At 56.4% G+C, this 12,203-nt stretch overlaps 2 protein-coding genes across 5 annotated transcripts; one reads left to right on the forward strand and one right to left on the reverse strand.

Annotated features, from left to right (window-relative positions):
* Positions 1 to 785: 785 nt before the first annotated feature.
* Positions 786 to 3,522, forward strand: LOC120861257 (complement C1q-like protein 4). The gene is made up of 2 exons (XM_040236881.1): positions 786 to 1,322; positions 3,343 to 3,522. The coding sequence occupies exons 1-2, from the start codon at positions 786 to 788 to the stop codon at positions 3,520 to 3,522; spliced, it is 717 nt and encodes a 238-aa protein (XP_040092815.1).
* A 1,272-nt stretch (positions 3,523 to 4,794) lies between these two features.
* LOC120861356 (tastin-like) lies at positions 4,795 to 12,182 on the reverse strand. Of its 4 annotated transcripts, none has more exons than XM_040237007.1 (15): positions 12,116 to 12,182; positions 11,688 to 11,842; positions 11,409 to 11,595; positions 10,573 to 10,730; positions 10,346 to 10,483; positions 10,071 to 10,153; positions 9,519 to 9,571; positions 8,347 to 8,468; positions 7,103 to 7,219; positions 6,913 to 6,996; positions 6,750 to 6,809; positions 6,355 to 6,489; positions 5,580 to 6,213; positions 5,108 to 5,301; positions 4,795 to 4,961 (listed from the first exon to the last, which is right to left on the reverse strand). In XM_040237007.1, the coding sequence occupies exons 2-15, from the start codon at positions 11,829 to 11,831 to the stop codon at positions 4,914 to 4,916; spliced, it is 2,157 nt and encodes a 718-aa protein (XP_040092941.1). In that variant the 5' UTR covers positions 11,832 to 11,842; positions 12,116 to 12,182; the 3' UTR covers positions 4,795 to 4,913. The 4 variants fall into 4 exon arrangements, with proteins under 4 accessions (XP_040092941.1, XP_040092940.1, XP_040092942.1 ...); XM_040237006.1 differs by having other exon boundaries at positions 12,085 to 12,161; XM_040237008.1 differs by having other exon boundaries at positions 11,922 to 12,152.
* Between the last annotated feature and the right edge of the window lie 21 nt (positions 12,183 to 12,203).

Below are 12,203 nucleotides of genomic sequence, written 5' to 3' on the forward strand. Positions count from 1 at the left end.
TGGGCGCCAGGGGTCGCTCGGCCCCCCCCACGCCCCCCTTCCCCGGCCGCTTATAGCGGCTCCCGCCGCGCGCCGGCTCACACCACCCGCACTGCCGCCCAGGGAGGGAGGGGAGGAAGGTTAGGGACGCAGAGAGGGAGAGCGCTAGCAGGAGGGAGACGTGGGGCCAGGGCTCCAGCAGGGGGCTGGGGCCGCGGCTAGGGTAGGAAGGTGGGTCAGGGCTCGCCGAGAGCCAGAGCGCAAACCTGCGGAGGTCGCGTCCGGTGGGCATCACCCGCAGCGCAGAGCCCGGGACGTCCAGAGCGCGGAGAGCAGTCCCAGCTCCGGCTGGAACGATCCGTCTGGGTAGCCGGGGACCTAGGCGCCGCCATCCTCGAGAAAGCAGCTGTCCGGAGAGCAGGCATCCTAGATCCGTAAGAAACCAGCCGTCCGAGAAGCCGCCGATTTCAGGCGCCCGGGAACGTTAGATTGAACTAGAGGGTAATAGAGGACCACGGACTCTGAACCGTCTGGAGCTGCCTCCGGTCCACGGGGGAACCTCCGCCTTGACGGAAGGTTTGGGGAACGGCACCGCTGAGGCGGGAGCCCGAAGGGGTTGGGGGGCCGGCCGCAGCCGTCGGGGGGGTCCCGACCCAAGCCCGAGCCAGGCCACCGCCTCCGGGGCCAGCGGGAAGCCCCAGGCCTCCGGCACCATTGCGCCCAAGAGTGAGGAGGACCTGCTGGCCCTGGCCGCGTCGCGGCTGAGCCGCCGCAAGCGGGTGGCGGGCGCGGCCGTCGGGGTGGCCATGGTGCTGCTGCTGCTGGTGGCCATTCCGCTGCTAGTGCACAGCTCCCAGGGGCCAGCGCACTACGAGATGCTGGGTCGCTGCCGCATGGTGTGCGACCCGCACGGGCCGCGAGGCCCAGGACCCGACGGCGCACCCGCCTCCGTGCCCCCCTTTCCTCCTGGCGCCAAGGGAGAGGCGGGCCGGCGCGGGAAGGCAGGTCTGCGAGGGCCCCCGGGACCACCAGGTCCTAGAGGGCCTCCAGGAGAACCGGGCAGGCCAGGTCCTCCGGGCCCTCCCGGTCCAGGCCCCGGCGGAGTGGCGCCCCCTGCCGGCTACGTGCCTCGAATTGCCTTCTATGCTGGCCTGCGGCGGCCACATGAGGGTTACGAGGTGCTGCGCTTCGACGACGTGGTGACCAACGTAGGCAACGCCTATGAGGCGGCCAGTGGGAAGTTCACCTGCCCTATGCCGGGTGTCTACTTCTTCGCTTACCATGTGCTTATGCGCGGCGGTGACGGCACCAGCATGTGGGCCGACTTGATGAAGAATGGACAGGTGAGATGCCCCTCTCCCACCCAGCCCCAGACAGGGAAGCTTTCTAAACCCCCCTGCTTTCATTACACAACCCGAATCTCTTCCCCAAACAGCGTCACTAAATCCAAGAAGGCCAGCTTGCCAAGAACTTAGAAATCGCTCCACTTAGCGGAAAAGGAATTGGGGGCCAGAGAAAGGAAATGACCTGCCCAGGGTCTCACAGGGAGTTAGGAATGGTGTCAGAATTAAAAGGCAAATCTTATTGTATAAGCAGCTGCTACCTTACAATCCATCTGTAGGCAGCTTACACCAAACCTCTCTGGTATCTCACCCTGCCAGCTAGCCTCTTTTCTCGTCCTGTCTGGAGCAGCTCTCCTGGCCTTCAGGTTATACAGTCGCTCCATGGGCTAGTTCCCAGAGTCCGGCTCTTTCAAATTAGTGTGGAATCTGAGTTTCAGGCGGTGGGCAGTTGGTAGCTGCTCCCGTGTCGGGGCATTAAGCTTGGATTTTTTGAGGATAAAGTAAAAAAGAAAGAAAACACTTGCTCATTTTCCAGGGAACTCTATTGCTAGTCCCAAGGCCTGGGGTCCCTGGCTTTACAGTGGCCTTTACCCTCAGCTAATAGAGTCAGTAGGCAGAGGTAGATGTGGCAGCTCAAGGGCCAGCCAGGTGGCCTGCAGGAATGAATTTGGGAGAAGGAAGGAGGCAAAAGACAGAAGCCGCAGACCCCAGCCGGGTCCTGTGGTCAGAGTCGGAGTCACTGCTGCCTTAGCTTGGGAGAAAAGCCCCAAAGACTCAGCTCAGGGTCTGGCCTGAGACACGCAGCAGGGAGGGAGAGAGGCCTTGGGGTGGGGGTGGGGAACTGTGCCTGGGCTCCTGGAAGCCTGGTGTGTAAGGTTAGGGCTGAGCTGTGACCTCCTCACCCTGCTGTCCCATGGGGTCATTTGACCAGGCGCATCTGGCCAGCTCCTCCCAGCTATCCAAACGCCAGGTCTTGCTACAGCTGCAGCACCTTTCGCCTCCAAGACCTGCAGGCACTATTCTGGGGTCTCCTCCCAGCAGAGCCACCCCAGGAACCCAGGAAAAGGGAGTGAGAGTGTGTGTGTGTGTCAGACTGTAGAGTGTATGTGCATGAAGGGTGTCGGTGCGGTTTCGCAGGTGTGAGAGTGGAGTGGTGTCTACCTGCCTGTGGCACTGAGTAGGTGTGCCTGGTCTATGCAGGGTGTCTGTGAGAGGCCGTGGGGGTGTGTGTATCTAGAGTGTGTCAGTTCCCGAGGGGGGAGGGCCCCGCGGCTCCCACTCTGTATTCTGTGGTGCGGGCGCTGCGGCCCTGGGGACGGCAAATAGTGATTAGAATAATGATGAATAATTAATGAGTTAATAACCAGCCCCCGCGGGACAGGAAGAGGGGGGCTGGGGAGGGGGCTGGCGGCTCGAGGCGACCTGCAGCAGCAAGACCAGAAAGGGGAGGGGCTACCTGTTGGGGCGGAAAGCGATCCCCACGTCGGGGCACCCTCGGGGGCTAGGAGGGGCGAATATACAGACTGGCACCTTCCCACAGCCCGCACCCTTGCTTGCACACCTACAGGCATGCCTGTGCCCTGTCACCAGGAGATGGGAACTCGAGTTTAGGAGGTCAAAGCGGGTTCAGAATCTTAGAAATTATCCTACAGTCGAATTCTTATTTTTTAAATGATAATACTAATAGAAAATCTATATGGCGTTTCCTTTGTGCGAAGAACTGTTTTAACACACTTCACATGTAGTAACTCATTTAATCCAAACAACCTGATGAGGTAGGTTCTATTATTACCTCCCATCTTATAGCTCAAATGGAAGACCAAAGAAAGCGTGAAACTTGCCCACTTCCCGGCAGTGAGTGAATGAATGGCGGTGCCTGCGAAGCACCTTGTCTTTCCCGACCCCTGCAGTCTGTTAGCGTCGTGTCGCTTTCACAGGTCCAGCTCCACCTCCCTGACTGACCCCTCCTCACCCCAGCGCCCTAGAAAGCGTGAGTGGGTTGCCCTGTTCTCCCTACTAGGTCCGGGCCAGCGCCATCGCCCAGGATGCCGACCAGAACTACGACTACGCCAGCAACAGCGTGATCCTGCACCTGGATGTGGGCGACGAAGTCTTCATCAAGCTGGACGGCGGGAAGGTGCACGGCGGTAACACCAACAAGTACAGCACCTTCTCTGGCTTCATCATCTACCCGGACTGAGCCGGCCCCGACCCCGGGCGCCCTCGCTCACCCTTCGCCTCTGCTCCCCTCCCTACCACCTTCAGCTTGCCTCACCCAAGGCGCCACCCCATCCTTTGAGAGCCTGGCGGTGGACGGACCCTTCTGCTCCCGGAGGTGGCCTTAATGGGCGGACTCTTAGTGCTCCGGGGTGTAACTACGTGGCTGGGGAGCTGAGCAAGCCGGTTGGAGGAGCAGAGCGACGCGGGAAGGGACTACCAGCATCCGTGCGCATGCCTGTGAAAGCCGGGGTAGCAGAGCGGCTTGCGTCCCGGGTCACGGCCCTCTCTTCTGCCGGAAGCTAGGGAAGTTTCACTAGCTGTAGCACAGAGGCACGGAAGGCAGAAAACAGAAGGGAAGCGCCGGCTCTGGGGAAGGGAGAACACATCTGGGTGGGAGGAGAGGAGCCGGGGTAGGCGCTGGTCCTGTCATTGCTTCTCTGCCATCTCCTCCTCCCTCATCTCCATGTTCAGGCTTCAGGCTCTAGCTTTGGCAGTCTTTCTGTGAACTAAGGGGGACCAGGTGGTTCTTTCCTAGCACTTAAAACTCATCCTGTACAGTCTCCATATCACCCCCATCTGGGTTAGGCCCTGGGGCTACAGCTGCTGCTGCCTCTTCCAATAAAGTTAAGTTGGAGAATGTGGGTGCCTCTTAACTTGGTGCAGAATAGGGGAAAGTGGCTGAACCCCTCCTCACTCCTCTCAAGGACCCCTACCCTATTACACTCTGTCAGAGGCCAACGTTTAGTTATCCCTGGCAAGGTCTGCCTCTGGGAGCAGAGGGGAGCGGCCCAGGGTTTCTATTCTGATACGGCAAGGGAGTCAGCTTCAGGAGAGCTTCGAGGCCTTCTACTAGAGGAGACACCAACCAGAGTGACACTAACAAGGGATGATCTCAGAGATATGGGTCTGGTGCTTCTGCTTTTTGCTGATGATGCAGGGCGAAGAGTTCTAGGGAGCTCTATGCAATGAGTGAGTTGCTGATGGCTCCTGGGAGTGGCCAAGATTTCGAGGAGGGAGAAAAGCAGGTCCCCAAAGTCCTACATTCACCTCTGACCCCCAACAGATTCACTCATAGAGCCTGCTGGGAGGGTGGGGTGGGCAGAGGTGGGGTGACCTGGTCAGTTCCTAGGTGAGGGAGTCTGGGGGAGGGGGAGAACCCAGGGCTGACCTCTAAGTTGGAGAACACTGCCACCATGTGGACAAGAACAACACAGCAGTAGCTGGCCTAGGCGGGACCACAGGAAGACACTTGGACACTTTAGAAACTTTATTGAAGGACAAAAGGGTGTCAGTTCCAATCCACGGTGTGGAAAATAAATAAGGTTAAAAGGAAGGAGCAAGACAGGACAGGAGTGAGTGGACGCGGACGCCTCATGAAGGAGAATCCTGTGGGGCAGCAGAACCAACCGGAATAAAACACTAGGGAGAAAGAAGACTTCATCACAGCCCAGCCATTCTTAACTGTACCCAGCTCTTCCCACTGTAAAGAAGCCAAGGTCCGCCCCCTGCCCCCACTTCCCACGGGCCTCTGTGCAGGTACAGCTGGCTGTGGACGGAAGGCTCACCAAGGCATCCTGCCATTCCAGCAACATGGCCACGGGGTTGGTGCAGACCCTGGTGAGGCCCGAGGGAGGGGCTCGGCTGGTGTAGAAGGCACACTCATCATCCAGGCAGGCCTCGTGGAAGCCTTGGATGGCAGTCAGACAAGCTTTGAGGCGCTGCCTCAGGGCCATGGTCCGAGGGGCCGGATGGCTGGGGCCTGAGGGCCAAGGGCCATGAAGAGTTCAGGGTGGACTCTGAAGTCCAAGACTCCCACCACATACTGCCCTTTCCCACCCCCTACCAGGGCCAAGCCAATTAGGAGTACAGGGCTGAAGGTGCCATACCACCCACCCGCCCACCCCAGTGGGAGAGCCAGGCTGGGGCAAGGTAGGTAGGGGAAAGAAAGCATGGGGTCATCTGGTGCAGGGCAGGCCCTGCTCCCAGCAAGAGGTGAGAACCTCCTTTGTTCACAACCCCACCCAAGCAACTCCTTACCTGCCAGGCCTGGTGAGGGCCTCAGAGACTGGAGTGAGCGAATAGGGGGGCTGGCACCAAGTGGGTGCTGGGAGGAGAAGGTCAGGCTGGTGGTCGCTGGAGCCCACTGACTGGTGCGGGGCCGTGGACTGGACTCTGGATTTCTGAGCTCCAGGGAGCAGGCTTCTGGTACCCCCAGATCTACCCTAGTGGAGGGGTCTGGGAGTCCTATCTGCCCCTGGTGGCAGGCCTGAAGGGGTCCAGGTTCTGCTGGAGGGCTGGGCCCTGATGCCTCAGGCTGCTCCTGGGTGGAGGGCTCTGGTTTCTCAGGCCCCCTCCCATGGCAGGACTCTGGGGAGCCTGGCTCAGCTGGAGGGCAGGGTGGGGCGATCTCAGGCTCTGCTCCAGGGCAGGGCTCTGGCTCCCCACACTCCTCTGGAAAGTAGGGTTTTGGCAGCTCAGGGTGCTGTAACAGTCCAGGAAGGTGAAAAGCCTCCGGTATTTTTTCAGGGGCATTCAGAGTTCTAGAAATCTCAGCCAGCAGGGGCTGAAGTTCCACCATATCCAGAGAGGAGCTTCCATTGAGGGAGGCACACTTGCCCTCTGCCAGCCCCTCCACTTCCTGCCTCAGAAGCTGCTGCAGGATATTGATGCGCTGTAGGTAGGAGTGAGCGTGATGTCAACAGCACGTCCTGTACCCACACCGTCCTATTCCCATGCCCACCCACCCCTATTTCTCAGTCCCAGCCCCGTCAGTGTCCGTCAGCCACTGAAGCTGCTACCCACACCAGCCCACCTGCATCTTCAGCTCCTGGAGGCTGGGGTTTCTACTGGGGTGGGGTCCATAAGGAGTCGACACGGGTGGCTTCCCAGGCCCCTCCTGCAACCTTATACCACTCTCCTGGTCAAATAACCGGACTGCAATCTGCTCCTGCCACATGGGAGGAGAGGGGCTACATGAGGAAGCCAGGCTGGGGTAAGAAGACTAGTTTGAGTCCCACCCTCGTGAGGAAGGAATCAGGTCCTTAACTGAGTGTCCCCAGACTTGGATTAGAAGAGGCAACAGAGAAGCAGGGAGAGTTGGAGGGTTAGGCAGCTTTTTCTTAAGAGCCCACCTGCCTCAAAAATGCTGGGCCTGACATCAACAGGACAGAATCAGGTATCTCAGGATGGGGAAGTTCAGATACTTACCCAGGGCAGGACAGGCTCTTCAGGGCAATGTTGAGGGGAGAGGCCACTCAACCCTCGGGCCTGGGTCAGAAGTGAGATGCCATGACTCTCCCTGTACCCATCCATCATCCTCTTCCTCCCCCAGTCCTGGCCTAGGCCTGTGACCTCCCCTGCCCTCTCTTACCTGCTGAACTCTGGAGGCTGATGGGAGCGGTGTGAACTGGGTTTTGGGGCGGGTGGCGAGACGCCGCAACACTGAATATGAGACCTGGGGAGAGACAGGGGTGGCTGAGCAGGGACAGATCGAGACCCAGCAGGGATCCCAGCCAGACTGTTCTGCCCTTGCCCAGACCCCAGTAGCTACAGATACAAACTGGAGCTGAGGGGCCCGGGGATGGTACACGCTGAGCCCGTCCAAAGGGTGATGGCCGGGTGATGGCAAGTGGCACTGCTTGGCCAGGGGAGGGCACCAGGCAGGAGTCACAGCCGTCCTGTGGAGAAGAAGCAGGTGGAAGAGTGATCCCTCCCACTGGGCACTGCTCTGTCTCGTTCTCACTTCAGCAGCCAGTGTGATTCTTTAAGAGCTAATCAAACCATGTCCCTCCCTTGATCACCCCCCTCCCCGTGGCTTTCCACTCATTCCAAGTCATAGCCAAGGTCTTATGCTGGTTTATAAATCCTTACCCAACCCAATCCTGTCATTGCTCTAACCTCTCACTTCCTCTCCTTCTTATTCTGCTTTAGCCTTGCTTTTTTGCTGATCCTTAAGCATACTAGGTAGACCCCCTGTGTACATCTGAAGTTCTCATGTCCTGGAATGTTCTTCCCTCAGATATCTGCGGGGCTCAGTCCCTCAGCTCTTTCTGCTCTTCACGTAGCCACACCTCAGTGATACTCGCTTGACCCTTGAAACTGCAATACCACCCACTCCCTCCAGTTCTCCTTCCCTTACAGTATCTTGGGGGCTTCCCTCGTAGCTGAGACAGTAAAAAATCTGCCTGCAATGCAGGAGACCCAGGTTTGATCCCTGGGTTGGGAAGATCCCCTGGAAGAGGGCATGGCTACCTACTCCAGTATTCTTGCCTGGAAAATTCAATGGACAGAGGAGCCTGGCAGGTTGTAGTCCATGGAATTGCAAACAGTTGGACATGACTGAGCAACTAACAGTTTAGTACCTTACTTTCTTTTTTAACAGAAAACTTATAACCATCTGACATACTATATATTTTATATGATTATTTATTTTCTGTCTCCCCTTCTAGAATGTGAACTTATTTCCTATTGTATATCCAGAACCTAGAACAGTGCTTGGCACACAGTAGCTGGTCAATAAACCCTTGTGTGTGGAGGAAATGAATGAGCTGTCAGATCTGTCTCACTCTCAGCACTGACCTGATGGTGAACTAAATATGTATCAGACTGTGACCTCTGGAGGCCTCCAGGGGCCAGTGCCACTCTGGAGAGGGCTTGGGTCCATCTAGGACAAACAAGGACCCAATGAACATGCTGAGATCCAAGCGGGGACTGTTTGGCTCTACCCACAATCCTCAGTGCTGCTGGGGAATCCCTCATGTACATCATCTGCCCCTTCCCCCATCCCAGGAGGGTCCCATCTCACCCTGGTGTGGGTTTTATCTCGGGTTTCTTTTAGTGGTACCCGCTGGGCCAGGCCGAGGGGGCCGCCTCCTCCTTCATCTGACTGAGTGACAACTTCATGTTCCCCTTCAGGGAGAGAGGAAGCTAGGAGGAGACAGGAAATTTGCTGTAGTGTCTGAAACACACATCAAAGTCTGGCACATGGTGTTGCAACCTCCAGAAAGGGTATGCCAGTTTGACAGCCACCACTGCACCATCAAGGCTGGGGACCCATCCAGTACCCCCTTTGAACCCAGCACTATCTCAGTTCAGTTCAGTTCAGTCGCTCAGTTGTGTCCGACTCTTTGTGACCCCGTGAATCGCAGCACGCCAGGCCTCCCTGTCCATCACCAACTCCCGGAGTTCACTCAGACTCACGTCCATCAAGTCCGTGATGCCATCCAGCCATCTCATCCTCGGTCGTCCCCTTCTCCTCCTGCCCCAAATCCCTCCCAGCATCACAGTCTTTCCAATGAGTCAACTCTTTGCATGAGGTGGCCAAAGTACTGGAGCTTCAGCTTTAGCATCATTCCTTCCAAAGAAATCCCAGGGTTGATCTCCTTTAGAATGGACTGGTTGGATCTCCTTGCAGTCCAAGGGACCCTCAAGAGTCTTCTCCAACACCACAGTTCAAAAGCATCAATTCTTCAGTGCTCAGCCTTCTTCACAGTCCAACTCTCACATCCATACATGACCACAGGATAAACCATAGCCTTGACTAGACGGACCTTAGTTGGCAAAGTAATGTCTCTGCTTTTGAATAGACTATCTAGGTTGGTCATAACTTTTCTTCCAAGGAGTAAGCTTCTTTTAATTTCATGGCTGCAGTCACCATCTGCAGTGATTAGTAGTCACTCATTAATCTGAATACCCTGAGTGGGCTAGGGGTGTGGTGATGGTTCTGAAGGGCTGACAATAGGACAGTGAGTCGAAGGTAAATCTTGCAGGAAGTGGCAGAGACAGGATACAAACGAGGACCACCTCCTCTGACACAAGTGCAACTGGGCAAAGCTCTGGCCTATGAAGAAGGTCTCTTCCTCTCTGCCTCCTCCTGATCTGGCCTTCCCACCACAGCCCTCCTTAGCTTTCTCTCGGTTTGCTCCCTACAAGCAGCCTCCCAGCTGACGTTCTCTCTCCATGGCCAGACACACTCACCAGGCTGCACAGAGGTCTCCGGAAGGGATCCTGAGGCCTGGCTCACTGAAGTCCTGAGGACAACAAGGACAGTGGCAAGCAGTCACTGAGTACCAGATATGAGCTGGGCACCATGCAAAGTGCTTTACAAACATCATCTAATTCTCACAACAACTTCAAATGATGATACAAACATTGTCCTCATTTGACAGACTAAAGAAACTAAAGCTTGGCAGGTAAGGCAAGCTTGAACAACTTGTAAGTGCTGCGAGTCAGGAATCAAACCCAAACCCCATTTGTTCCCACAGTCTATGCTCTAGCCACTACACAAGGGATGGCACCTCTCATTTCTGTCCCCTTCCGTCCCTCACAACCTGAAGAAACTGATGCCATACTGAGGCCAGACTACGAAGGCCTGAACCTCATTGCAAGGGTTCACCCTGGGCATTCACAGATTTTCCCCTCTCCCTGCCCCCAGGCTGGTGGGAAGTCCTAAAGCTACCAGAGGGCCCAGCCCTGAGGGACCCCGTACCAGACACTGAATCATTCTTTTCCAAATGACCCCCTCCTTACTTGCTGCTGCCACTGGTCTCTCTTCTTAGTTCCTGGAAACAGGGAGGAGCACAGAGGTGAGAGGATGATCCTGAAGGTGGAATCTGAGCCACACAGGAGCAAGAGAAAAAGGAGAGTCAGAAGCAGGCTCCAAACCTTCAGGTTTCACCACCAACCCCATTGGCCTCAATACAACCCCTCTGCTTACCAGGAGGTACCCTCCATCCCAAGGCCCAGCTGTGTCCATAGAAGGAGTTCCCAGGAGCACCTAGTATCAGCCCCTCAAGAACACTCACCAGAGCCTCCAACCTCTGGGGACACAAGGTCCGACCTCTAGGCCCTGGTCCCTCCAGCCTTGAGAAGCAGGAAGCCCTGACAGGGTCCAGTCGATGGATAGGGGTTCTGGGGGCCAAATATGCAGAGGCCCGGGCATCCTGGGACCCCAACAGAGACTCTCAGTACAGACTCAGGATTCCCTCCTCAGCCTACCCCAGCCTGATCTCCTCCTATCCCGGCTCATTACCTGACCCCTCCGGATGGTGCCTCCCTGGCTCCCTCGAACCAGTACTCTCTGAGCCAGACTGGGCTGGCGCCCCAGGCGACAGCTCTTCACCCCCTCACCTGACAGGATGGTGGCCAGGGCTGCAGGGTCAGCCACAAACTCTACGGTCCCTGGAGCCACTGCAAGGGAAGAAGAGAAGGAAAGGCGAGGAGGGACAGGAAGGAGGGGAGGCTGAGGGGCTGGGGAGCCTAGCGTTGTCACCTTGAGGTGCATGAGCCAAAGAGACTCATATAACTGAACTCAGCTCAGCAAACATTCATAGGACTTTAATCTGCATAAGACACTATTCTAGACACTGCCACCCAGAGATGAATACGACAAAGCCCCCATCCTCAGGAAGCTAACATCAAACTATAAAGAGGTAACAGATTCAAGTCAAAGTATGGACATATTATAAAAGAAGTGCAGGGAATTCCCGGGCGGTACACTGATTAGGACTTGGTGCTTTCACTGCCTTGGCCCAGGTTCAATCCTTGGTCCAGAAACCGAGATCCCATAAGTTGCATCTAATAAATGAATGAATTAATTAATGGATAAATGAATGAATAAATAAACAAGTAAATAAAGTTCAGCAAATCATTAGAACAAAGAGCAATTGACAGTGACTAGAGGAGCCGGAAAAGGCTTTAGAAGTGATGACACATAGCTGAAGAAAAGAAAGGGCCTCTAAGAGCAAAGAGCTTTCTAGGAGCAGGGACTAGGAATTATAGTAAGCAGGAGAGGCAGGATTACAAAGCCCCCAAACCCCACTGCACCAACCCATTCTCCCACCCAGTTCTACAGCCCCCAGTAGATACCTGTCTGGGGAGGTGGCCTAGGGCCCACATTTTGACCCCCATGGCTAGGCCTGAGCTCCTCCAAGGGGCTCCGGAGCTGAGTGCTCCCCACCAATTTCTCAGATTGCTCTGTTTGACGTGTGGCTTTCAGCCTGGGGCCTGCTGAGTCTGCGAGGGGCCGCTGAATATTGAGCTTCTGCCCCAGTCTCTAGGGTAGGGGAGAAAAAGGCTGAGCTCAGCGTTGAGGTGCATTGCTGCTTCCTTGTAGCTACTGTCTTCACTCCCCCAGGCTCCTCTTACCTTTGGATCTTGGTTCTCCTGGTCCAGGGCGCTGGGTTTGACTGTGGGGAGAGGTGGGCGTCTCTGAGAGCGAACGGGAATCTTGCTAGGAGTGGGAGATACACCCCGGAGGAGAGGATCCTTCGTGGCTTGGAGGGTGGTCATGACGACTACTCCTGAAAAGGAGAAAAAAGGATCAGGGATCAAAGGTCAGCCAGTTCGAAGCTTCGGTCATGACATTCCAGATACTCCTACCTCCGCCCAAATCCACGCGCCCAGAAGACCCGGCGCCTGCAAGGGCGCTTTTCGCTCATCTCCTGACACTCTGAGCCTACTCTTTCGTCCCAGGACCCCGAACTGCCTCTCTTCCCTACGAGCGCCGGCAGCCCTCATTCCCTCCAAGATCTCCGTGCCGCACCTCCCCCTGAACCCCTCAGGGTCTCCTCCACTTTCTTCGCTTTTTCCCCCGACTCTCTCGGCCTCGGCTCCAGGTACTTCCCCAGTTTGTAAAATACGCCAAGCTCCTGATTGGCTCGT

Source organism: Oryx dammah, unplaced genomic scaffold, assembly GCF_014754425.2.
Source record: "Oryx dammah isolate SB20612 unplaced genomic scaffold, SCBI_Odam_1.1 HiC_scaffold_11232, whole genome shotgun sequence".
Taxonomy (NCBI): domain Eukaryota; kingdom Metazoa; phylum Chordata; class Mammalia; order Artiodactyla; family Bovidae; genus Oryx; species Oryx dammah.